The sequence below is a fragment of the Trichechus manatus genome, unplaced genomic scaffold (assembly GCF_000243295.1).
Source record: "Trichechus manatus latirostris isolate Lorelei unplaced genomic scaffold, TriManLat1.0 scaffold00111, whole genome shotgun sequence".
In the NCBI taxonomy this organism is placed as follows: Eukaryota; Metazoa; Chordata; class Mammalia; order Sirenia; family Trichechidae; genus Trichechus; species Trichechus manatus.
The window spans coordinates 3,880,264-3,905,536 of NW_004444047.1; the positions used below are offsets into that span (position 1 = coordinate 3,880,264).

Below are 25,273 nucleotides of genomic sequence, written 5' to 3' on the forward strand. Positions count from 1 at the left end.
GGTACTGCCACCACCCCTGGGCACAATGGCCACAGGATACTGCCACCATCCCTGGATACCGTGGCCACTGGGTACTGCCACCACCCCTGGGCACAGTGGCCACTGGATACTGCCACCACCCCTGGGCACAGTGGCCACTGGGTACTGCCACCACCCCTGGGCACTGTGGCCATGGGGTACTGCCACCACCTCTGGACTCCATGGCCACGGGGCACCACTGCCCGCATCAGTGGCTCTGCAGCCATGGACCCTACCACCAGACACTGCGCCCTGCCATTCACCAGTCAAATGAACTCCAACCATCCTGTGAACTTCCTGGCCTCAGTTGCCCTTTTTAGCTTGATATTATTCTGATGATCCCCATGTGGGGATAATGCGTGTGAGGGCCTTTGCAAACGGTCATGGGTTTTACAAACACAAGGGGTGAACTAGGGTCGGGGCAGGCTGCCATGTCTTGCGTCTCCAGGTGTCTCGTGGGACTGGAGAGCACCCACCCCCATTCCACAAGTTCACCAAACCCATCTATTCCTGTAAATTTCCCAGCATCCCCCCATTTTGGAGGGCCAACGTGAATGAATTCCGGCTAATGGGGTGGGGGTGGAAGTGATGACCACCACTTCCAGGCCATAAGCTGTCCTGTGCCACCTTCTATACTCTTTTCGTTCATCACATGGCCAGATGGAGAGCATAGCAGATGGTTTGAAAAAATGGTTGCAATTATTCCTCTCCCTGCATCCACACCTCTTGTGATGTGACTGTGCACCTCCTCCGACTAAGAGCTGAGGTCTATTTCCCTAATCCTTGAGCCTGGCTTGCTTTGACGAGTAGAACATGATAGAAATGCTCGCATCCACTTTTTCTTTTGGAGCCCTGCTCCACCATGTGAACAAGCCCAGACTGGCCTCCTGGGTGGTAAGAGACATGTGGTCTAGTCACCTGATGACCCCAGCCAACAGCCAGCAACCCCCAGAAGCAGGAAGGCCTAAGACCTATTGATCACTCTACACATGTGAGGACACCCAGCCTAGCCCAGAAGAACTACCCAGCTAAGCCTAGCCAAAATTGCTAACTCATAGAATTGCAAGCTAAACAAATGGTTGCTTTTTGATGTCACTGAGTTTTGAGGTCATTTATGACACAGCAAAAGCTTCCTGATACAAACAGTATCTTGTGGAGGACTTCTAGCCCCTTGGGACATTGGAGCTACTGGGACAGAAGGGCCTAGATCCCTGAGTCACCACAAGGAAGGGCACCAGCAAGTATCAAACCTGAGCAAGACTATGAAGTACAACAGACACCAAGCAGGATACAATAAAGGAAAGGAATCCATACCTACACATATCGTAGTGATACTACCACATATCAAAAACAAAGTGATCATAAAAGTTATCAAACAGAAAAATAATTATTTACAAAAGAAGGACAATTAGACTGAAAGCAGATTTCTCAACAGCAGCAATGGAAGCCAAAAGACCATGGAATATTTTCCATGTGCTGACAGGAAATATCTACTGATACATCTGAACTTAAATGATAAGACAATATTATTAACAACTTTATGGCAATAAATGTGAAAATTTAGATAAATTCATAAAAGTATAACTTCCCGTAACTGACCGAAGATGAAATAGAATTCCCAACTAGTCCTATAACTATTAAAGACATTGAATCAGTACTTAAATATCTTCCTGTGAAGAAAATAGCAGGTCATTTTATAGATGACTTCTACCAAATTTTCAAAAAATAGACCATTCCAGTCTCATACAAAGTCTTCCAGTGGATAATAAAGGAAGGGATGCTCCTGAACCAATTATGTGAGGCTGGTATAACCTTGATAACAGTCATTCAAAGAGTATAAGAAAATTACAGGCCTATCTCGCTCATAAACATAAATGCAAAAATCCTAAACAAAATATAATCAAATAAGTTAATTTAAAAAATATAGCATGTATTGGTCAGGGTCCCAACAGGAAACAGATGGCACACTCATATTAGGATAATTCAAGGAGAGTTTATTTACAAGGAGCCCTGGTGGGGCAGTGGTTAAGAGCTTGGCTGCTAACCAAAAGGTCGACAGTTTGAATCCACCAGCTGCTCTTTGGAAGCCATATGGGGCAGTTCTACTCTGTCTTACAGGGTCGCTATGAGTTGGAATCAACTCAAAGGCAACAAGTTTGGGTTTTTTTATTTTTATTTACAAGGATGTGGTCAAGGTGAGAGGAGCAACAAGGGATCATTTGGTAACTCTGGGATAGTTGCAGAAAAGGAGCAGATACCACCCTGTTATGGATTGAATTGTGTCCCCAAAAAATATGTGTATCAGTTTGGCTAGGCTATGATTCCCAGTATTGTTTGATTGTCCACTATTTTGTCATCTGATGTGATTTTCCTATGTGTTGTAAATCCTACCTCTATGATGTTAATGAGGCAGGACTAGAGGTAGTCATGTTAATGAGGCAGAACTCAATCTACCAGATTAGGTTGTATCTTGAGTCAATCTCTTTTGAGAAATAAAACAGAGAAGTGAGCAGAGAGACAGAAGACCTCATACCACCAAGAAAGTAGTGTCGGGGCAGAGCAAGTCCTTTGGACCCACGGTCCCTGCGCTGAGAAGCTCCTAGACCGGGGGAAGACTGATGACAAGGACCTTCCCCCAGGGCCAACAGAGAGAAAGCCTTCTCCTGGAGCTGGGGGCCTGAATTCGGACTTCCACCCCCCTGGACTGTGAGAGAATAAACTTCTTGTTTGTTAAAGCCATTCACTTGTGGTATTTGTTATGGCAGCACTAGATGTCTAAGGCACACTCCTAGGCTTGAAGGGCAAGGGGAGGGAGTGGTCACTGGAACTTTAGAAGGAGAAAGTCACGCACATGTTGACAATATCAGTGACTTCAGTGAAGGAATGCAGCCAACCTGAGGCGACTCCAAAAGGAGGGAGCCAGGAAAATAAATACCTCAGATTCACTCTCCTCCCTCCTTCTGATCTCCCACTTGTTGTTGTTAGGTGCCGTCGAGTCGGTTGCAACTCTTTTAGAACCCATGTACAACAGAACAAAACACTGCCCAATCTTGCACCATCCTCACAATTGTTGCCATGCTTGAGCCCACTGTTGCAGCCACTGTGACAGTCCATCTCATTGAGGGTCTTTCTCTTTTTGACTGACCCTCTACTTTACCAAGCATGATGTCCTCCAGGGACTGGTCCCTCCTGATAACATGTCCAAAGTATGTGAGACGAAGTCTCATCATCCTTGCTTCTAATGAGCATTCTGATTGTACTTGTTCCAAGACAGATTTGTTCATTCTTTTGGCAGTCCGTGTATATTCGATATCTTCACCAACACCACAATTCAAAGGTGTCAGTTCTTCCTCACTCTTCTTTATTCCTTGTCCAGCTTTTACATGCATATGAGGCTATTGAAAACACCAAGGCTTCGGTCAGGCGCTCCTTAGTTCTTAAAGTGACATCTTTGATTTTAACATTAAATTCTTTACAATTTCAATATTTTCTCCGTTTATCATGATGTGGCTTATTGGTCCAGTTGTGAGGATTTTTGTTTTCTTTATGTTGAGGTGTAATCCATACTGACGGCTGTGGTCTTTGATCTTCATCAGTAAGTGTTTCAAGTCCTCTTCCCTTTCAGCAAGCAAGGTTTGTGTCATCTGCCTATCAATCCTTCTTCTTAGTTTCCAACTTTTGCATTCCAATCATCAGCAATTATCAATGCATCTTCATTGCATGTTCAATCAATTTCAGACTGCAGAAGTTGGCAAACTTCAACTTTCTCAGCTTTGGTATTAGTGGCTGGTGTGTAAATTTCAATAATGGTTGTATTAACTGGTCTTCCTTGTAGGCATATGGACATTATTCCATCATCGACAGTGTTGTACTTCAGGATAGATCTTGCAATGTTCTTTTTGACGATGAACACGATGCCATTCCTCTTCAATTTGTCATTCCCGGCATAGACAACCATGTGATTGTTTGACTCAATATGGCCAATACCAGTCCATTTCATCTCACTCATGCCTAGGATATCAATCTTTATGTGTTCCATTTTACTTTTGACGACTTCCAATTTTCCTAGATTCATACTTCGTACATTCCACATTTCGATTATTAATGGATGTTTACAGCTGTTTCTTCTCCTTTTTAGTTGTGCCACATCAGCAAAAGAAAGTCCCAAAAGCTTGACTCCATCCATATCATTAAGGTCGACTCTACTCTGAGCAGGCGACAGCTCTTCTCCAGTTGTCTTTTGAGTGCCTCCCAACCTGAGGCACTCATATTCCGGCACTATATCAAACAATGTTCCGTTGCTATTCATGAGGTTCTCACTGGGTAATTTTTTCAGAGGTAGGCTGCCAGGTCCTTCTTCCTGGTCTGTCTTAGTCTGGAAGCTCCACTGAAACCTGTCAACCAAGTGTGACCCTACTGGTATTTGAAATACTAGTGGCAAAGTTTCCAGTATTACAGCAACACACAAGCCACCACAGTACCACAAACTGGCAAACCCATGGTGGGATCTCCTACTGGGGCATCCCTATGGCCCAACAAAAACCAAAAGCACAGAAGCCCATAGAGGCAGAGCATACAGAACAGCTTCCTGGGACAGAGCATAAGGTGGGGAACATGAGAAATGAGCCTGGAGGGGCCCGTGGCTCACACTGTGACTAAGCACAGTTCACTCCAGGAATGCAAAGTTGGCTTGACATTCGAAGAGTTATCAACGCAAGGCATCTCATGAATAGATTCAAGGAGGAAATTCATGTGCTCATCTCAATAGATGCCGAGAAATAATGTGAAGACGGCCAACATCCATGGAGGGGGGCAATATCTGGGAGAGCTCCTCTCAGGTGTGGGCGATGGTTGGATTGAAGTGATGCAGTTCTCTGATGCCCCACACTCGGGGAGTAAGAGCTGCCGCACCCTCCACACTCCTGTGACATTGACACCAGCCTCCGTACCCAGTTACTGCCCTGGGCTGTAATCCACATGGGGGCACAGGCAGCGGGCTTCGGTTGGCTCGAAGGCTCTGAGTCCAACCTACAGCATATGAGCACATCCTACTACTAGTCTCCCTCTCCTTGTTGGTATCAGAAATCTGGTTTTGCTCCCAGCAGCAAATGCCCAGCCCCAAGCAATAGACTGTGGAGTCAAAGCCAGTCACGGCAACCCTGCTTCCTGCCCTCCCAGCCTCCTTTGCTGTGAGGTGTGGCAGATGAGAGCTAAGTGGACATCTGCTAGAGAAGAGGATCCTGGAAAACGTGTGCTCTCCTGACAAAAGGGAGTAGATATAACTGGAAAACTAGTGCCAACAAACGTGACCACTGCACTTCTTGTGTGAGGAGAACAAGCCTGTATTGGTTTAAGCCACACAGTTCCATTTCCGAATGTATCCTAACTGAAGCAGGACCGGGGCTGGGAGGTCTGCAAAGCTGGGACCTTCTGTGCATATGTGTATGCTCCTCGCCCAGCAGGCCGGGGGCGAGCCTGCCCTGGGCCAACCATGAGGATGCCACAAGGAGTACACTCTGGAAGGAAGTAGCCCCTGTCCCCATGGAGCTTCCAGGAGAGGTGGGATGGGGTCGGGGGCAGAACTCAACCAATAACGGGCAAATAAACGTCAGTCCCGACCTTGACATGTATGAGACGGAGAGGGCCTGCAGGGACAGGCCACCGTGGGGCATCCCAAGCTTGAGGGAGGGAGGAGGCGGTATGGGGAGAGAACCTTCTAGGCAGCAGGAAAAAGAACAGAAGGGAGGCCAGTGTGACCAGACCACAGACCTGGAGGGTGGGGCAGGCCGTGCAGAGACTGGGGAGGCTCTGGGGGCGTGGAAGCTGCACAATCAGACCCCTTGGAGAAAGGCCCTCGCCCATCATGTGAGGAGCTGACCTTGGCAGGTGAGGCTGGAGAGTGTGCAGGACCTTATCGAGTGTGGGTGGTGGAGCCATGAGCAGAGGGGGCTGGGGGGAAGCAGGACCTGCGGGTGGAGAGCCCTGCTTCTGGGCTGCACAGGGGTAGGGGAGCCATTCCCAGGGAAGATGGGGGTGGGGAGCCATTCCTTGGGAAGATGGGATTGGGGAGCCATTCTAGGGAAGATGGAGGTGGGGAGCCATTCCTAGGGAAGATGGGGGTGGGGAGCCATTCTAGGGAAGATGGGGGGTGGGAAGCCATTCCCAGGGAAGATAGGGGGTGGGTTTGGGTCTGGACACTTTGAATCTGCCCCTTGCACCCCTCTCCTGAGATCGCCAGCTCCCAGAGGGCAGGAACCGTGGCTTCCCCCTCACCTCTGGCTCGCAGCTCCCCGAGGTACCTGACGATGGGCACCCGGCCGGGCTGGCCTTTGTCTGCCCTAGCCCATGTCATCCCCTTCATCACTCTCCTTGACACCTCTCTGCCCCACCCCACACACAAAGGCCTTTTTTCCTGATGCAAATGTCGTCACATCTGCCCCCCGCTGAACCCCATCAGTGCCTTCTAGTGCCCTGGGGACACGCCCAACTCCTCACTGCAGCCACAGGCCCAGTTTGGTCTGCCCTCTGGGGCCTCTAGCCTTACCTCCTCCCTGTTGTAAGCTGCCCTCCCGCTGCCTCAGGTGCTGCCCCTGCTGGGAACTCTCAGCCCTTCTGGGCATCGGAGAGTTCTCACCGTTCTGTCCTTGTTGGCTGGAGGCAGGGGTGGCTTCAAGGAGCTCAGGACAAGCAGTGACCCACCGCCCCGACTCACCCAGGCCTTGAGGCCTCTCTGGTCCCCTGGTTCTCTCAGAGAAAGTCTGCAGTTTTCTCTCTCCTGGAAAACACTGCCGAGGGAGACCTGCAGGCAGGCTGCCATCTTGTGGCAAAATGGTGGTCAACAGTGTTTCCAATGACCCATCTTTCTGTTTTTTCAATATTCGATGTGCTACTTGGCTCAGACCCATGGCCTTGGGGCCTGGACTAGGTCTCCATGCCCTTCCCTGGACAATAGCCCCACACCTGCTTGGGGCCAGCTGGGAGGGGTACCCCACAACATTGGTCATGGGGACAGCACCCCTGGAGGGACCTTTGCCACGTCTGCTGCCCTGTCTGGAGCTCTCAGCCCTTTTGGGTCTCTGAGACTCCTTCATCCTGTCCTGGTTGGCTTGAGGCAGGGGTGGCTTCTGGAAGGATGAGGCCTGGAGACAGCTCTGCTCTGGGGACTGGGACTTGAGCCGCCCGGCCCTCACTGCCTGGGCCATGGGGAGACTCTCCCTTCAGGGCTGTGGTCCCATCTCTACTGAGGAAGGTCAGCTGGCTGGCCATGGCCTGGGAGGGCAGGGCAGTGGGGCAGCAGGCAGGCAGTATGGGCCAGGACGGTGCTGGAGATGTCTTTATTGTCAGCACGGAGGGAAGGGTGAGGAGGCGGGATGCCCTCCGCCTGCCCCGGGGGGGGTCTCAGGAGGGAGCCGTAGGCCGCTTAGGTGGCCATATGCGGTCATTGATCCAGTCCACGTAGTTGGCCACACGGGTGTAGACACCCGGCTTGTTGAGCCGCCCGCAGCCATCGCCCCAGCTGATGATGCCATACAGGTAAGCCACACCATTCTTCTCACAGGCCAGGGGGCCCCCCGAGTCCCCCTGTGACAGAGATGCCATCAGAGCCACTCTGAATGTGAGCCAGGTGCTCAGAGCCCTCTACATCCCAGGGACAGCCTCATCATCCTCTTCCTACCCCACATCCTGCTCACCTCAACCCCACACATGCCCACTGGGGGGCAAAAAGCCCCCTCTGACCCTGGACACCCCGGAATTCTAATATTGACTTCCAGGAGCTTGGGGACAGATGACAAAGGTGCTTCTGAGTAAGGGAGCTGAACCCTTTCCCCAAAACTCATTGGACAGGAAGTCCTCGCATTCCCAGGCTGCTGGGAGAGGCAGAACAGGGTGGTCTAACCATGCCACTCCCTTCCTAAAGCCTCCCATGGCTCTCCCTGCCCCACCCCAGTGTGCCCCCCATGATCCAGCCACTCTGTTTCCTGGTGCCCTCCGCGCCACCTGACAAACTTCTATGTATGCCCCAGGACAAATGCAAGTGCCATCCCCTCCATGAAGCCATCCTTGATTTCCCCAGAGGATGCTCACTGAGCCATGTGGTCCAGTGCCAAGCCCTACTCTGCCACTTCTAAGCTGTGTGACCTTGGGAGAATGATTTGACCTCTTCAGACCTCAGTTTCCCCATCTGTAAAATGTGGTTGGTGTTCAGCCTAAACAAGATCATGCCTGTGAAGGGCTGGACACAGAGGCCAGACCCAGTAAACCCGTGATAAATTTTAGCTACTATGGTGAATAGATGTATGTATATATGTGGGATGGATGGATGGTGGATAGATGGATAACAAAAGGAAGGAATAAAGGATGGATGAATGGATGGTGGATAGATGGATAATGAAAGAAAGGAAGAATGGATGGATAGATGGAAGGATAGAAGGATGGATGGATGGATGGTGGATAGATATATGTATGTATATATGTGGGATGGATGGATGGATGGATGGTGGATGGATGCATGTATGTACGTATGCATGTGGGATAGATGGATGGATGGATGGATGGTGGAGAGATGGATAATGAAAGGAAGGCTAAATGGATGGATGGATGGATGGATGGAAGGATAGAAGGACAGATGGATGGATAGGTGGGTAGGTGGATGGATGGATGGGTGAGTGGGTGGATGGATGGATGGATGAATGGACGATAAGTGGGTGGATGATTGATGGCTGGATAGATGGAGGGTGGACAGATGAACAGATGGACTTACTGAGCCCACCAGGGAGAACTAAGGGTGAAGAGTGGTTTGACCATTGGTACCTGGTGTCACATAGACAGCCCCGCCCCTGATTGGACAATTGGGATTTTTCCCAGCTGTGTGACTCCAGGCCTCTTTCTGAGCCTCAGTTTCCCCATTTGTAAAATGGGCTTGATGTGCTGCCTAAACAAGATCACGCCTGTGGAGCGTTGGACACATAGGCCAGACACAGTAAGCCCTTGATAAAGGTTAGCTACTGCTGATGTGGCAGGACTCAAAATGAGAAGAAACAGCTGCAAACATCCGTTAGTAATTGGAACGTGGAATGTACAAAGTATGAATGTAGGAAAATTGGAAGTCTTCAAAAACGTAATGGAACGCATAAAGATTTATATCCTGGGCATTAGTGAGCTGAAATGGGCTGGTATTGGCCATTTTCAGTCAGACAATCATATGGTCTACTATGCTGGGAATGACAGCTTGAAGAAGAATGGCATTGCATTCATCATCAAAAAGAAGATCTCAAGGTATATCCTGAAGTACAGCACTGTCAGTGATGGGCTAATATCCATCGGCTCACAAGGAAGACCAGTTAATATGACCGTTATTCAAACTTATGCAACAACCACTAATGCCAAAGATGAGCAAACTGAAGACTTTTACCACCTTCTGCAGTCTGAAATTGATTGAACATGCAATCAAGATGCATTGATAATTACTGGTGATTGGAATGCAAAAGCTGGAAACTAAGAAGATGGATTGGTAGTTGGAAGATATAGCCTTGATGATAGAAATGATGCCGGAGATCGAATGATAGAATTTTGCAAGACCAATGACTTCTTCATTGCAAACACCTTTTTTCAGCAACATAAACAGCAGCTATACATGTGGACCTTGCCAGACAGAATACACAGGATTCAAATAGACTACCTCTGTGCAAAGAGATGATGGAGAAGCTATATATGATCAGTCAGAACAAGGCCAGGGGCCGACTGTGGAACAGACCATCAATTGCTCATATGCAAGTTCAAGTTGAAGCTGAAGAAAATTAAAACAAGTCCACAGAGCTAAAATACAACTTTTAGTATATCCCACCTTAATTTGAAGACCACCTGAAGAATAGATTTGACACATTGTACACTACCGACCAAAGACTAGGCAAGTTGTGGAATGATATCATGGACATCGTGCTTGAAGAAAGCAAACGGTCATTCAAAAGACAGAAAAGAAAAAAAAAAGACTAAAATGGATGTCAGAAGAGACTCTGAAACTTGTTCTTTAACGTAGAGTAGCTAAAGCTAAGGGAAGAAATGATGAAGTAAAAGAGCGGAACAGAAGATTTCAAAGGGCAGCTCAAGAAGACAACGTAAAGTATTATGATGACATGTGCAAAGACCTGGAGATGGAAAACCAAAAGGGAAGAACACTCTCAGCATTTCTCAAGCTGAAAGAACTGAAGAAAAAATTCAAGCCTCGAGTTGCAACTGTGAAGGATTCTATGGGGAAAATATTCATAAGCAGATGGAAGGAATACACAGAGTCACAGAAGAATTGGTAGACATTCAACTATTTCGGGAGGTAACCTATGATCAAGAACCGACAGTATCGAAGGACGAAGTCCAAGCTGCCCTGAAGGCACTGGCAAAAAAAAAAAAGGCTCCAGGAATTGACAGAACATCAACTGAGATGCTTCAACAAACGAATGCAGCGCTGGAGGCACTCACTCGTCTGTGCCAAGAAATTCAGAAGACAGCTACCGGGCCAACCGACTGTAGAAGATCCATATTTGTGCCCATTCCAAAGAAAGCAAAATTTTGCTGAAAATCATTCAAAAGCAACTGCAGCAGTATATCGACAAAGAACTGCCAGAAATTCAAGCTAGATTCAGAAGAGGACATAGAACAAGGAATATCATTGCTGATGTCAGATGGATCTTGGCTGAAAGCAGAGAATACCAGAAGAATGTTTACTTGTGTTTTATTAACTATGCAAAGGCATTTGACTGTGTGGATCATAACAAATTATGCATCACATTCTGAAGAAAGGGAATTCCACAACACTTTATTGGCTCACGAGGAACCTGTACATAGATCAAGAGGCAGATGTTCCAACAGAACAAGGGGATGCTGCGTGGTTTGAAGTCAGGAAAGGTGTGCATCAGGGCTGTATCCTTTCACCATACTTATTCAATCTGTATACTGAGCAAACACTCTGAGAAGCTGGACTATATAAGGAAGCATGTGACATCAGGATTGGAGGAAGACTCATTAACAACCTGTGGTATGAAGATGATACAACCTTCCTTGCTGAAAGTGAAGAGGACTTGAAGCACTTACTGATGAAGATCAAAGACCACAGCCTCAGTATGGATGACACCTCAACATAAAGAAAACAAAAATCTTCACAACCGGACCAATAAGCAACATCACGATAAATGGAGAAAAGATTGAAGTTGCCAAGGACTTCATTTTACTTGGATCCACAATCAATGCTCATGGAAGCAGCAGCCAGGAAATCAAATGACATATCACATTTGGCAAATCTACTGCACAAGACCTGTTTAAAGTGTTAAAAAGCAAACATGTCACTCTGAGGACTAAGGTGCACCTGACCCAAGCTATGATATCTTCAATCACCTAGTATTCATGTGAAAGCTGAACAATGAATAAGGAAGACGGAAGAAGAATCGATTCCTTTGAATTATGGTGGTGTTGAAGAATACCGAATATACCATGGACTGCCAGAAGAAAGAACAATTCCATCTTGGAAGAAATACAGCCAAAGTATTCCTCCTTGGAAGCAAGGATTGTGAAACTTTGTCTCACATACTTTGGATATGTTATCAGGAGGGACCAGTCCCTGGAGAAAGACATCATGCTTGGTAAAGCTGAGGATCAGTGAAAAAGAAAACCCTCGATGAGATGGATTGACACAGTGGTTGCGACAATGGGTTCAAACATAACAAGGACTGTGAGGGTGGCCCAGGACCAGGCAGTGTTTCGTTCTGTTGTACACAGGGTTGCTATGAGTTGGAACCGGCTCGACTGCATCTAACGACTGTGGTGGATAGACATGTGTATGTATGTGGGATGGATGGATGGATGGATGGAAGGGAAGATGGATGGATGCAGGGACAGATGGATGCATGCATGGATGGATGGAAGAAGGATGGGTAGATGGGTAGATGGATGGATGGGTAGATGATGGATGGATGCAAGGATGGAAGGAAGTATGGAAAGATGATAGAGGGACGGATGGATGATGATAGATGGATAAACCGATGGATGGATGGATGGATGAATGGTGGATGGATGGATGGATGGTTGAGTGGATGGATGCACAGATGGATGGACTGAGCCCACCTGGGAGAACTGACAGTAAAAAGTAGTTTGGCCCTTGGTGCCCGGTGTCACGTGGATAGCCGTGCCCCTGGGTCGGACAGTTGGGATTTTTCCCAGCTGTGTGATCCCAGACCCTCTCTGAGCTTCAGTTTCCCCATCTGTGCGAGGAAGGGGTTTCCCTCTCCCTGCTGTGGCCCAGTTGGCCTCCAGAGACAGTGAGTGCCATCCTGGGGTAGTGTTGCTGAGCCTGAGGGGTGCTCTCTGTCCTGGGGTCCCCGGCGGGCCCTCCAGGGCCGGGATCCCTTCCAGCTCTGTGCTCCCTGGGATTCTTCTGAGAAACTTGTGTCTAGGGGTGGCCTTGTCCAGGCTGGGCCTGGTCTGGTTTACCTGGCAGGCATCAGCCTTACAGTCGAAGTAGCCAGCGCAGAGCATGTTGGGACTGATATCGGCGCCGTACACTTCGGGGCTGCTGCACTTATGGTCAGCGATGAGTGGAACCAGGGCCTCCCGCAGAGAGCTGGAGTAGCCACTCAGGTCTGCGGGACATGGCGTGTTCAGGGGTGGGAGAGGCCTCCACTCATCCCGACTCGCCACTCACCCCCAACTCCTGCCCCCACTCACCCTCGCCCATGTGGCCCCAGCCCGCGATCTGGCACTTGTGTCCGGCAGGGAAGGGGCTGCCAGGCTCTGGCAGGCAGATGGGCTGGACAAACTGGGAGCGGACAGCACAGCGGTCCCCCTTCTTCTTCAGCCGGACCAGGACTGGGCAGGAGAGAGGTCAGAGGTCAGCTCAGGCGTGGGAAGGTAGTTGAGGGGGAAGGCTGTTGGGGGTCCATGATGGATAGAGGGGGCCCAAGGGGGTCACACAGGACGGCAGCCCCTGGGCATAGGGGCCCTGGCCTGGGAGACCCTGTGGGGGCAGGGAGAGCTGGCCCAGGGCTGTCTCTGCCCACCCCGGCCCCCTGGCCTGCCGTGCCCCAGGACCCAACCTCCTCTGTCCCTCCTCCCATGGCTGAGAACTCGCCAGCCCTGACGGTGTCTACCACCTGCCGTCCCCGCCGTGTCTCGAGCCCCTCAGCGCCCCCGCAGGGCCCACGCGCACCCAGGTCGTGGTTGTTGGGGTTGAACACAGAGTACCGGGGATACAGGATGTACTTCTCGATGCCAAACTTCTGCGTCACGTCCGTCGTGAGGTTGAAGAAGTGCTGGCCCAGCACCACCAAGACACTCTCCCTGGGGGGGCTGGAAGGGGGGGCTGGCGGCAGCTCGGACCCCGGCCGCCCTTCTCACACTGAGGCTGCTTCCCCTACCCGCCTCTGCAGGCCCCGGCCTCGATGGACCCCACGGGCCTGCAGTTCTGGGAGAGGCCTGAGCGGGAAGGGAGGGGCGTCGGTGGGCCACGGCCGCACCTGAGGGCTGGACGCAGGCGCTAGGGGCTCCGGACTAGCACGATTTCCAGTGACAGCGTGAGGCCTTCCTATCGGCACAGGGAGGGTCCATGCAGAGGTGGGCCCCGGGGCGGCTGCCCTGCTCCAGCTCTGGTCTGGCCAGTGTGGACCCCAGATACAGCCCCTCCCCTACTAGGCACAGACCTGCTCTGGGCCTCGGTTTTCCCCCGGCCTGTGTCCTGATGCAATCTCCAGGCCGCCGTGGGGCCTCGGCCACTGACCCTCAAGGTCTCAGGCCCCTTTTGGAAAAGGGGCTCGGGGGTCCTGCTGCTGGGCCGCGGCAGCCCCGTGCCGGCGCTCAATGGCGCTTGGTGCCACGTCCCCGGCCCGCCCTGGTCCCCGGGCATGGCTGGTAGCCCGAGTGGAAACCAGAGCCGGGGGGTCTCTCGGGATGGACACGGAACACCCAGGCCTCATGGGGCTCAAGGGGAATTGGGTGCTTCAGCCAGAAGTAGCTGCCATCTGTCTCCCGCTTAGGGAGAAACCCTTCTGATACCCAGCAAGGCAGCATCCCGGCCTGAGAGGTCCCACCCCTGCCTGCCCACCCACCTTCACCGCCTGCTCCCCCGACACCAGGCTGAGCCTGAGGGTGGCCCTGGGGTGGGGATGGGCAGGGGTGAGGTGGGGGGTCGGCCACCCTGCAGGGATGCCTGCTCCCCTCGTTGTCCCAATCCACACGGGAGGACCTGGTGGTCCCATCGTATAGAAGAAGGTGGACGGTCCTTCCTGGAGCCAGCAGCAGTCTCCTAGCCTCTCCAGGAGGCCTGTCAGGCCCCGCCCCTCCCACCAGACCCCGCCCCTCCCACCAGACCCCGCCCCCTCCCATCGGACCCCGCCCCCTCCAGTCGGACCCCCTGGGGGTTGCAGAGGAGTGGCCTTGGCTTACTTCTGCAGAGGTCAGTCTTGGGGTCTCTGGACCTCCTGGGGGTGTGCATGGTGGGCCTCACTCCCAGACGGCCCCCCTTAGCTGGCAATGCCAAGCCTGCCTTCCACAGGGGCAAACACCCTAACCTTCCCCCTCCAGGCCCAGTCCTCTGACACTCCCCCCACCTTCTAGTCCTCTGACACTCCTCCAGGCTGTGAGTGTTGTCACTGTGCCCCCTGGTGCCCAGCTAGGGTGGTGCCAGAAGGACACCCTGGTCAGGGTCCACCAGCCAGGCCCTGAGCTCCCCATCCCTGCCTGGAGGAAGGCCCAATGCCCTGGGCTGCGGGGTAGGGGTGGAGGGTGGGGTCTCCTCCTGCCCTCTGCCTGGGCACCCTGCAGCCTCCTCCTGGGCACCATGGGTCCCCAGAGGCAGAGATGGGGTCTCTGTAGCCTCCATGTCCAGCACAGGGCTAAGCTACCACAAAGGGGGAGACCAGCGAACACAGAAGGACCAGAAGATGAGGGGTCACACAGGTGGGTGGGCAATGCGGGGGGCACGTGGTGAGTGGTTAAGTGGGAACACGTGAGGACAGGCAGATAGGTGAGTGGATGGACGGTGGGAACGTAGGGGTGGGGTGGGTGTGTAGGTAGAGGTGTGGTATGGGGGTGGTTGGATGGGGTAGATGTGTGGGTGGGTGGAGGTGTGGTATGGGGGTGGTTGGATGGGGTAGATGGATGGGTGGGCGGAGGTGTGGTACGGGAGTGGTTGGATGGGGTAGATGGATGGGTGGGTGTGTAGATGGGGGTGGATGGATGGGTGTTAGGGTAGTTGTGTGTGTAGTAGATGGATGGTTGGGTGAAGAGGGGTGCATAGATGGGGGTGGAGTGGGGGGAGGGGGTGGAGTGGGTGGATGGGTGGGTGGACATGGGCAGATGGACGGCCCCATGGATAGATGAGTGGCTAAGTGGGCTGGGGTGGGTGGATGAATGCGGTGGGTGGATGTGGTCAGGTGGATGGCCCCATGGTAGATGGGTGGGCGGATGGAGAGTGGATGGATGTCGAGTGGATGGTGGTTGGCAGGCCAGGTGGACGTGTTGTGATGTGGGTGGTGGGGACAGGCATGTGGGTGTGAGAGATGGAAAGACAGATGAGTGGACCAAGCACCTTCTTGGGGGCAAGCTCTGGGGCAGGGCCAGAGCTGGCTCACCTGTTGGAGAAGCAGTGGGCGGCAGACACCACCCAGCAGGTGTGGATGAGGCTGCCAGCACAGAAGCTGTCCCCGATGTAGAGGGCGGCCAGCCAGGGGTGGGAGCCGGGCAGGGAGGCTGAGCCCCCGATGATGCGAGGCCTCAAGAAGGTCCTTTTCTTGTGCCTCCTGCCGCAGGTCCGGCGCCCGCTCATCGCTAGCTCAGGCAGGGTCACCAGGACTCCGGGGGTGAGAGGGGGCTGATTTCTGGCCAGGGACCCTGGGAGCAGAGGTCCTGGGTCACACCCACACACCCACAGCCAGGCCTCTGCTGCATACCCGATCCCCAGATGCAGAAGCAGCCAAAGAGGGTCTCGCTGCCCACCATCCGCGGGTCCCTCGGGGGTCCCCTGCCTCCCTCCCTCTGCCCAACCCTTGGCAATCCTGGGTCCAGGTTTTAGGCCCAGCTCTGCCATCCTGGGCACTGACTTACTCCCTGAGCCTCAGTTTCCCCATCTGTAGGATAGGAGAACACTGCCCACATCACAGGGCTTTGCCTGGGACTCCTGCCAGCCCCCGACGGCCAGAGGCCCAGGTGGAGCCCTCAGGGCCTCCCCTACCTCCCATCACCCTCTCCCCCGGGCCTGCACTTCCCCCTCCAGGGGGGCTGTCCTGGACAGGGGCATCACAGGGAGTGGGATCCAGGGATCCTTGACGGGCCACTTCACCCGTTCGGTCCCCGGTGCCCACCCACTGGCACCAGTGAGCCTCGGTTTCCCTCTCAGATGCGACAGTGGTCCTCCAGGAAAACGAGGAGGCCAGGGGTGGATTGGGGTAGGGAAGACGACGGTGAACGCTTGTGTGGGCTCCGAGGGGTGAGAGAGACACAATCAGGGGAATTGCCCCGCCCCGCCCCTCCTCTGCGCCCCGCCCGCCCCTCCGCCCCGCCCGCGTCCCCGCCCCCGCCCGCCTCGCGCACCGCAGGCCGCCAGGCGGCAGTACTCCCAGGAGAGCGTGTGGTCCTTCACCACGTAGCACCATGGCTTCTCATCGTTGTCTGGGTTCCTGGAGCGCACAGAGGCGGGAGGGGGTCACGGCCCCTCAGACAAGGCAAGGTGGGAGGCGGTGGGGGAGGAGGAGCTGGACACCCAGCAGGAGGGGTGGGCCAGAGTGCAGGGGTCCCAGGACCAGGAGGAGCAGCCTTTGCTCATTCGGCCGCCTGGGTCCACTGGTCCAATTCCGCGCCCAGCCCCTGCAGAGGCTGTGGGCCTGTCCCAACTGGTCTGAGCCCCAGGTGGGAGCTGAGGGAGCCCCAGAGGCTGGCTGGAGGAGGGCCCTGTCCCTGGGTGCTGACCGGCAGTAGGCGTGGGGGCCCAGGCCGAGCAGCGCAGCAGCACCCACGGAATCCACGTGCAGCTCCTGGTAGAGCAGGTCGGAGTTCCAGGCCAGGCAGGCGAGGCCCGAGGCCGCCATGCTGGCCACGCCACGGTACTGCGTGCCGTTACCCACGAAGCAGCGCTGGGCGGGTACTGGGGGCGGCGTGGGGGGCCGTGAGGCCTGGCCGCTGCCCGCGTCCTCCACACCCGTCCCCAGGGCTTGGCGCCGGAGTGGGCGCCGGCCACTCACCGATGTTGCAGAGCCGGCCAGCGTGCCCCGGGGGGCAGGCGCAGACCGTGGTCCCGGTGGCCACGATCAGGTGGCAGGTGCCCCCGTTCAGGCAAGGGTTGCTCAGGCAAGCTGGGGGGAGCCGCGGGTGGGGGATCTCAGGTCCGGGGCCGCCCCAGCAGGCTGAGTTGCTGGGTGACTTTGGGCCAGTCCCTCCCCCCTGAACCTGTTTGGACTTTGGAGAATGGGGTGACCACACTCGGCCCCCCCGGCCCCGGCCGCGGCGTACCTGTGTGCTGAGTATCCTTGCACTGGGCACGGCCCCCCATGCAGCCACACTGCTCCACCCGGCCTTGGTGAACGCGGGCCCAGCGCTCGCCTGCCTCCAGGTACTCATAGCGCGTCTCGTCAAAGCACTTCTCTGGGAGACGCACAGTGAGCCGGCCACCCGCCCCCGCACCCCACGGGCCCCTGCTCACCCCACAGGTCCCGTGACACAGCACTGGGCAGGCGCCTGCCCACAGCTTGCAGGCTGCCCTCCCCTCGTCACCCAGCCACCCGACACTCACCCTGGCCACAGTCCTTGCCCGTGAAGGCCACGGGGCAGGAGCAGAGGTAGGACGTGGGGTTCTGGGCACTGGAGCAGGAGCCCCCATTGAGGCAGGGGCCAGAGGCGCAGGGGTCCAGCGTGCCTGGGGGCACCGGGAGGGCTGTAAGGGGCTGGGCCGGCCCTGGCCCCTACATGTCAGCCCCAGGGTCTGATACCCCAGGCATTCAGCTTCTGGATTCTTTGGGGTGTGGGTCTCCTGGGAGGGTGCAGGCCCGCCATCATGCTTGCTGGGGGCGCCTTGGCCCTTCCTCCCAGTGCCCCCACCAGGCACTCAGGCCCAGGGTCTGCAACCAAGACTGGGAAGCCGGCTACCCACACATGGTCAGGCGGCACAGCCTCCTCGCAAACAATTCTAGCCACCTCACTGGAGACCCCTGAGTGAGCAAGACCCCCACCACACCACAGACCCCACTGGGCCCCGCTCTCTGGCCAGCGCACCCATCCTGGGCCCCTGTCCACTGTTCGGCCTGCGTGGCTGCAGGGGCTGGCCTGATCACCAGGGGGCGCTGCAGCCCAGCAATGGCCCAGCAGCTGGTCAGTGGAGCAGAGCATCCCCCACGTCCCTCCACACCTCTGCCCCCCACCCACCCCCAGACCTGCAGGGGGCTTCACCCTAGAGCCTCCGCTCCACTCCAAGCAGGCCCCTGCTCACCACACCCCCACCCAGGTCAGCATTACCCTCCACTCCGCCCCACTCGCTCAGTCCTTTAACCTGGCCCCAACCCCCCAGCTCACTCCAGATAGCCGATGGGGGAACCCCAGGCCCAGTCCTCTTGGCGAGGCTCAGGCCGCCCTGCATCCCTGGGCACCCACCCATGACCCTGGAGGCCTGGTGGCCTCAGCACAGTGGCACCCACCTGGGACCCCCGGAGGCCTGGTGGCCTCAGCAGTGGCACCCACCTGGGATCCCTGGAGGCGTGGTGGCCGTGGGGGCGCAGTAGCCCCAGGCCCGGTCCCGGTCGTAGTTGTGAGTCGTGGCGCACCTGGGGTGATGCCTGTGCTGACGAGGGTCCTGGCCCCAGCCTGGGTGGGCAACAGCCCTCCCATCCACTCATCCGCCCTCTCCCTCACTCATTCACTCCGCACGTGTTTTGAGGACCACTGTGTGCTAGCCAGGCTCCCCACTGGAGGAGGTGGAAGCTGGGGTGAAGGAGGGGCTCCAGGATGGATGAGGGGCGTGCGGCCGGGGGGCTGGGGGCCTGGGAGGCTCGGGTGGGCGTGGGGCTGGGGGGCTGGGGGCCGGGGTGGGCGCTGGGGGCCTGGGGGGCTGGGGTGGAGCCAGTGATTTGTGCTCGATGACTCCCCCCCAGCCAAGGACCCACCACTTCCTGTAGGCGCTCCCCTCGGAGGTGCAGGCCTGGTGCATGCGGCCACCAAAGCGAAAGGGGAAGCTGCACGGCCGCCCGTCCTCTGTGAGCACTGCAGGGGGGCAGGGTCAGGGGATCCCATGCCTGGCACCCCGACCCCCTTGAACCCCCACTCCCTGAAAGCCCCCGACCCACCTCGGCCCTCGGTGTTGCTTGAGGAAGCCACCCTGGGAGTGGGGACAAGCCCCTCACCACGGGGTCGCTCCACCACGGCCTCAGAGGTGCTTGTTGCTGGGGTCACGGGTGTCACCGATGTCAGGGAGGCCACAGAAGGGACCGGGGTCATGGGGGTCCCAGGGGTTTCCATGGCATTAAGTTCTGGGAGTTCCGTACGGTTCTAGGGGGAGCCGAGAGAGCCTGGCTGGGTCAGGCTGTGGGTGGATACCTCAGCCCAGTGAACCCCAGCACACCGGCTGCAGCCCTGGGCTTCAGAGCGGGACTGGGGGACGCTGACATGCCGCTGTCCCCACCCCCAGCCCCAGCTGGGCACTGCCACCAGCCCAGGGTCAGATTCTAGGCTCAGTCCTGGGGGTGGGCCTCCCACTGACCTCCTCCAATGCCAGAACCCAGGAGGCTCAGAACGGGGAGCGGCCCCCACACCCACAGCAGGCCAGGCAAGGCCGCCCAGGGGCCAGCAACGCCTCAGGTGGGGGCCCAGCCAGGTTGAGCCCCCAGGCCCTCCAGCACACCCAGCTCACCCCCAGAAGTCAGTCACCCCTGAGTGGGGCACTTTGGGCCCCAGCCCACACCCGACCCCTGCCTGGGCGGGAACCCTCCATCTGCCTCAGCCGAAGACCTGCAGGGACTTTGTCCCTAACAGGCATAGGCAGCCCGTCGTTCCTCAGCGAGGGGTCAGCTCACCCCGCCGGCCTGTGGCTGGGCCCAGCTAGGCACCACCAGCAGCAGTAGTGGCAGGAGCAGGTACGGCCCAGGCGGGGGGCAGTGGCTGGGGACCCAGCGCCCCATGGCTCCTCCTGAGCTGGCTGAAGGGCAGCGGCCACAGCACAGAGCGGCCAGGGCAGCTGTGGGTCAAGGCCGACCGGCAATGATTAACCCCAGGCTGCCTCTCAGCTGGACCCACAGGCTGCGGGAGCCCCATGACACTCCCCCCACCTGCTGCTCCTGCCCAGAGGCCTTGCCCCGACAATGTCCCTGGACACCAGCTCAGGAGCCTCCTCCAGGTAGCCTTCCAGGATGACAGGGAAGGTCGGGGCCTGGGCTCCTCAGTCCCCAGCTTTCGGTCCCTGCCTGGCCACAGGGTGGGAGTGGCCAGCTTGTCCTGCTACTGCCTCTGCTGCACAGATTTGGGGGGGGTCACAAGGAGGTCATCGCGATGAGGACCCTCTGCTCCCCGGGGCTGAGCCTGGGTGGGACCTCATGGGTTGGAGTGAGGTATTCAGAGCTGCCTCTTTCTGCCTGTCTTAATTCTGGGGTGTCCAGGACCCCCAACAGTATCTGCGATGTTCAGAGGGTCCTTCCACTGCCCCCTCTCCTGGACACAGCTCTGACACCTCCTCCAGGAAGCCCTTCCAGCCCCATCGCAGCTGGAGGACCCTGTGCTGTCCCTGCTCTGTCCAGGTCTGGCCCCACTCCAGACTGAGCCCCCGCCAGACACCTGCTAGGGGCCGCGGGGGCCTGCTCAGGTCCTGCCTGGGTCTGTGTGCAGCTTACTGGGGGCTCCAACCTCGCTCCTCATCCGTGAGCTGGGGTCGCGGGGTATGCGTGACTCGGGGCTGTGGGCAGAGCGGCTGCGGGAACTTCTTCTGCAATTTTTGATCAACCGCGGAGGCGCCGGGGTTCCAGGAATCAGCAGTTCCGGCTCCACCACCGTCTGAGGGTGGGGAGGGGGCCCCTCCACTGTGGCCTTGCTGTGCGCCCCCACCCAACCCCCCGGGGGAGGGAGACGAGTGCGTGCTCTGCCTCATGTTCCGTCCTGACTCCTCCCTGACCCTGTCTCCGTCACTCGTTCCTGTCCGCCCCCGATTTTCCTCATCCCCTCCCTACCCCCACCCTGTCCCCAAGGTCCAGCCCTGGTCCCTGGATCCCCGCCCCCCCAATGAGGTCCAGCCCCGTTCCTGGATGTCCACCCCCCACCCAGGTCCAGCCCCGTCCCTGGCTGCCCACCCCCAAGGTCCAGCCCTGGTCCCTGGATCCCCGCCCCCCAATGAGGTCCAGCCCCGTTCCTGGATGTCCACCCCCCACCCAGGTCCAGCCCCGTCCCTGGCTGCCCACCCCCAAGGTCCAGCCCTGGTCCCTGGATCCCCGCCCCCCGCCCAGGTCCAGCCCTGTCCCTGGATGCCCGCCCCCCAAGGTCCAGCCCTGTCCCTGGATGCCCGCCCCCCAAGGTCCAGCCCTGTCCCTGGATGCCCGCCCCCCAAGGTCCAGCCCTGTCCCCGGATGTCCGCCCCCTGAGGTCCAGCCCCCTCTCTGGATCCCCGCTTCGACTCTGTAGAGGGGGGCAGACTCCAAAAGACCCTGTGTCTACCTGTGGGGGCGGAGGAAGGGGAGGCCAGGTGGCCGGGCGTGGGCACGTTTCCCCACTACGCGCACCAGCCTGGGGAGGGATTCCGTGCGGTGGGCAAGTTCGACCCTTATACCCCTAGAGCCACCCAGCCACATCACCCTGGTCCTTGTCATTGAGAGCCCACCTGCTCCCAGGCACCTCCACCCCTGGGAGCACTTCTGTGGGGTGCTCAGCGTCTGTGTCCCTAGCTCCCCCAACCAAGGCCCGACGCTTGGTGGGTCCCCAAAATGCTTTATTGAGCGAGGGCTGGAGGCCGAGGCACGAGTCCAGGCTGGTCCCCTCTGCCCTCCCCTGGTTGGGTTCCTGGTGGGGTGTCAGCAGAGATGGCCCCTCCGAGGCTCTCGGGGACACATCCCTCAGGGGCTTCAACATGCATGTCCACGAGAGCTCAGCCGCAGGGCCAGGGAAGGCTGGCCTCAGACGAAGGTGGCATGGTGCTGGGCGGCCGTGGCCTTGGTAGGCTCCCTTAGGGCAGGGGCCAGACTAGGGGGTTCTGACACCAGGGCTCCGCTGGCCCACGATCGCCCAGAGCCCGTCTGTACCCCCAGGACACTGCTGTCAAGTGTGGGTGCCGGGCTGGTGACACGGTCCACGTCGATGACCCGCTTGACTGGGAGGCCTCTGCTGCTGTGGGCCCCGCCTCCTGTCAAGAGAGGGGAGAGCTGTCAGCGCTGTCCCGGGCCCTCAGGCTGCAGGGCGCCCCCCCCCCCCGCCTTCCCCCCGCGGGCCTCTTGGCCTGGGGACAGGAGCACCAGGGCGGTCTTGCCGTTAACAGAACTGTCTACACATGTTCCCCCAGGCCTGGCTGCAGACTTTCCGGGGAGCTGCTTGTTTACTGCAAAGGCACCTCGGGGCCCCTGACACAGGCTGGGTGGACTCGGGGCCTGGACAGAACTCAGGGTGTGTGTGGGGGAGCGGGAAGCAGGACAGTGGCTGGACCAGGGTCAGGCTCTGTTCCGTAGGGCCCTAGGGAGTCCTTGCCCTTGGGTCCCTTGGCTGTGGTGGGGACACCAGGCTGCAGTCCACCTCCCCGCTGTGCCTGGTCCTGATCTGCTCTGCGCCGGTCCCGCCCCCCCCCACTCTGAGCCCCCCAACCCCCAGTGCAGCAAGAAGGCTCCTGGCTCCACTTTCTCATCCCAGGTCTGGCCATGCCATTCCCGGTCCCTTCTGCCTGGAATGCCTGTCTCCAAGCCTCCTCCCCATCCTCCCAGGTGGGGCCTCCTCCTCCAGGCAGCCTTCCCAGACCTACTGGGCTCCCCCTCCCCAGTCACCCTGAGCTGTTCCCTCGACCAGGTCTCAGAGTGTGGGGGTGGGGTGCACCTGGTGTGGGGTCGGTGTTGCCCCAGCGAGAACCACAGCACCCCATCTGGGCCCCTCCATCTGCTCAGGGCCTGGCCCAAGAGGGCGCTGGGCAGGGGTCTGGATGGCTGAGGAAATGGGGGTGGGGACAGAACTCCAGGATGACAGCGGAGGGATAGATGCGCGTGGGGACACAGTTGACACTGGCGGAGGGCAAGGTTGGGGGTCCAACACTCCCTGTGCTCTCAGACCCCCCGTCCCCAACGCAGGGATAAGTGGCATAGGGACAGGGCTGAGCACCCTGCTGGGTCCCCATCACCCCGTCCTGGCCACTCACTCCGCCTCGGTGCCCTCCAGGGGGCGCTCTCCGCAGGGCTCCCCCTCAAGCCCAGGGCCCAGTGCAGGTGGAGGGGGGCCATCCTGGGGAGGTTGCTGTGGTGAGGCCCTCAGCCAGGCCACCCAGGGGTCCAGGCTGGCAAGGCCCCCCCAGACTTGCTGAGGCTCCCGTCACCTGGTGGCCTGGCTGCTCCACTTGCCTGGCGTCCCGCCATCCACCCCTGAACCCTCCTGTCATCCACCTGCCCAGATGCTTCAGACCCCCCTTCATCCACCCATGGCGCGTCCACACCAAACTCAGGGGCCCCCTGTGCTGCGCTGACCCCTCCCACAGCCCTGGGTGCCCCCTCAACCCATCCCCACCGCCGCCAACACCGCAGGCCACAGGCCCCTTCCCTTCACCCAACCCTGCTGCCCCCACTGTCGGCCCCGCCTTCCCCTTCAACAGCCCATAGCACTGTCCCCGGTGCACTCTTCCAGGCTCCAAGCCCCCCAGGAGTTCTTGGACTTCCCCCAAACTGCTGTCAGATCTGCTAGACTCTGGGGTGGGGAGGCCCCCAGGCAGACAGACTGTGTGTCCCATCTGGGAGTCCCCACAGCTGGCCAGGCCAGGTGCACATTAGGTGTGCCAGAAGGCGGGGTCTGGGGTCTGCCTCGGTGCCCTCCCCAGGCAGGACTTGATGGAAGGCCCGGGCTGGCTGAGGCGCAGGGCGGCGGTCAGGAGCTGAGGTGTGGGGCGGCGGTCGGGGGCCGCAGTCAGAGGCAGCCCTCAGTATTCGTAGGTGAGCACCTAGCCCTTCTCCTTGGGGGCATCTCGGGAGGCTGGGAGGGCTGGGGGAGCCCTGATCCAGGGCCACGGGTCCCGCTCCCAGGCCTGCCCCTCCCTGGGTCTGTTTCCCAGCTGTGGCAAGGAGGCCTCCAGGGTGTGAAGCCCCTGCTCCCTGTATTGTCCCAAGGCCGAGAGCAAACCAAGAAAGTGAGGGCGAGAAGCCTGTGCCTCCCAGCCACTCTGTGGCCCTCAAGGTTCCCACCCAACCAACGCCCGTGGACCCACCCACGTGATGTGGGCCTGGGGCCGCCCACCTCCCCCTGCCCCCCTCCTCCAGCCTCAGGAAGCAGCTTCGGGTGCCAGCCAGCCACATGGTCCCTGTCCTTGGGCAGACAAGGGGCAGGACCCGGGGACACCAGGGTGCCATCTGTGGGTCTCCCAGTCAGACCGGGGCTCCCCAAGCCGCAGGCGAATCTGCGCAGGCATAAAGGGCTGAGCAACAGGAGAGGGATTCAGGTGCTCCGGATGCCCACTGAACTCTGTGACTAGAAGCTTCTCTCAGCCAGGCCTTCAGGGGCTCAGCAAAAGTCTCCGAGGCCCCAAGCCATCTGGGCAGCCAACTCTGGGAGGGCTCCAGCACCCACTCTCCTCTGGCCCACATGGTGGGCAGAGAAGATGGGCCTCTCACAGCCCAGGGGCCCATTCCTGGGAACGGGGACAGCACCCTGCAGGCCCAGGCCGCACCCGCCTGTCTTGGGAGGGTGGCCGCACCCTGGCCCTTCCTGTCTGCTGAGCCTGGACCGGCTCCCCTGACTCAGTGGCACCCCAGGCTCTGACTCAGTGCCCACCACCTGCCAGCCTCGTGCCAGGGCCTGCCCAGGACAGCTGCCCATGGGCCTCCTCCAGGGGATGGTGCCACAGGGAGCTCGAGGGGTCACAGCAGGGCCTGGGCCCCTGGACCCGCCACACCCTAGGTGTCAGCCCTGGCATTATTCCGGCACCCCTGTCCTGCGTCTCTCCGATGTCCCTGATGCTTGGATGGGAGGCTGCCCGCCAGCTGCCCACTCTGCCCCTGGCCCTGGGCTGGCCCTCCCCTTCCCTCCCCTCCAGCTCTGACCCGCCCGCCCGCCTGCCCGCTGAGCCTTCCCTGTGCTC

At 57.9% G+C, this 25,273-nt stretch overlaps 1 protein-coding gene across 1 annotated transcript; it reads right to left on the reverse strand.

Annotated features, from left to right (window-relative positions):
• Positions 1-7,416: 7,416 nt before the first annotated feature.
• Positions 7,417-20,156, reverse strand: HGFAC (HGF activator). Its single transcript, XM_004383503.1, has 14 exons — positions 20,052-20,156; positions 19,326-19,527; positions 19,146-19,242; positions 18,724-18,806; positions 17,783-17,905; positions 17,503-17,634; positions 17,235-17,345; positions 16,963-17,137; positions 16,588-16,673; positions 15,630-15,888; positions 13,211-13,350; positions 12,730-12,870; positions 12,496-12,644; positions 7,417-7,599 (listed from the first exon to the last, which is right to left on the reverse strand). Exons 1-14 carry the CDS (start codon positions 20,154-20,156, stop codon positions 7,417-7,419), a joined length of 1,986 nt encoding a protein of 661 aa, XP_004383560.1.
• Positions 20,157-25,273: the final 5,117 nt, after the last annotated feature.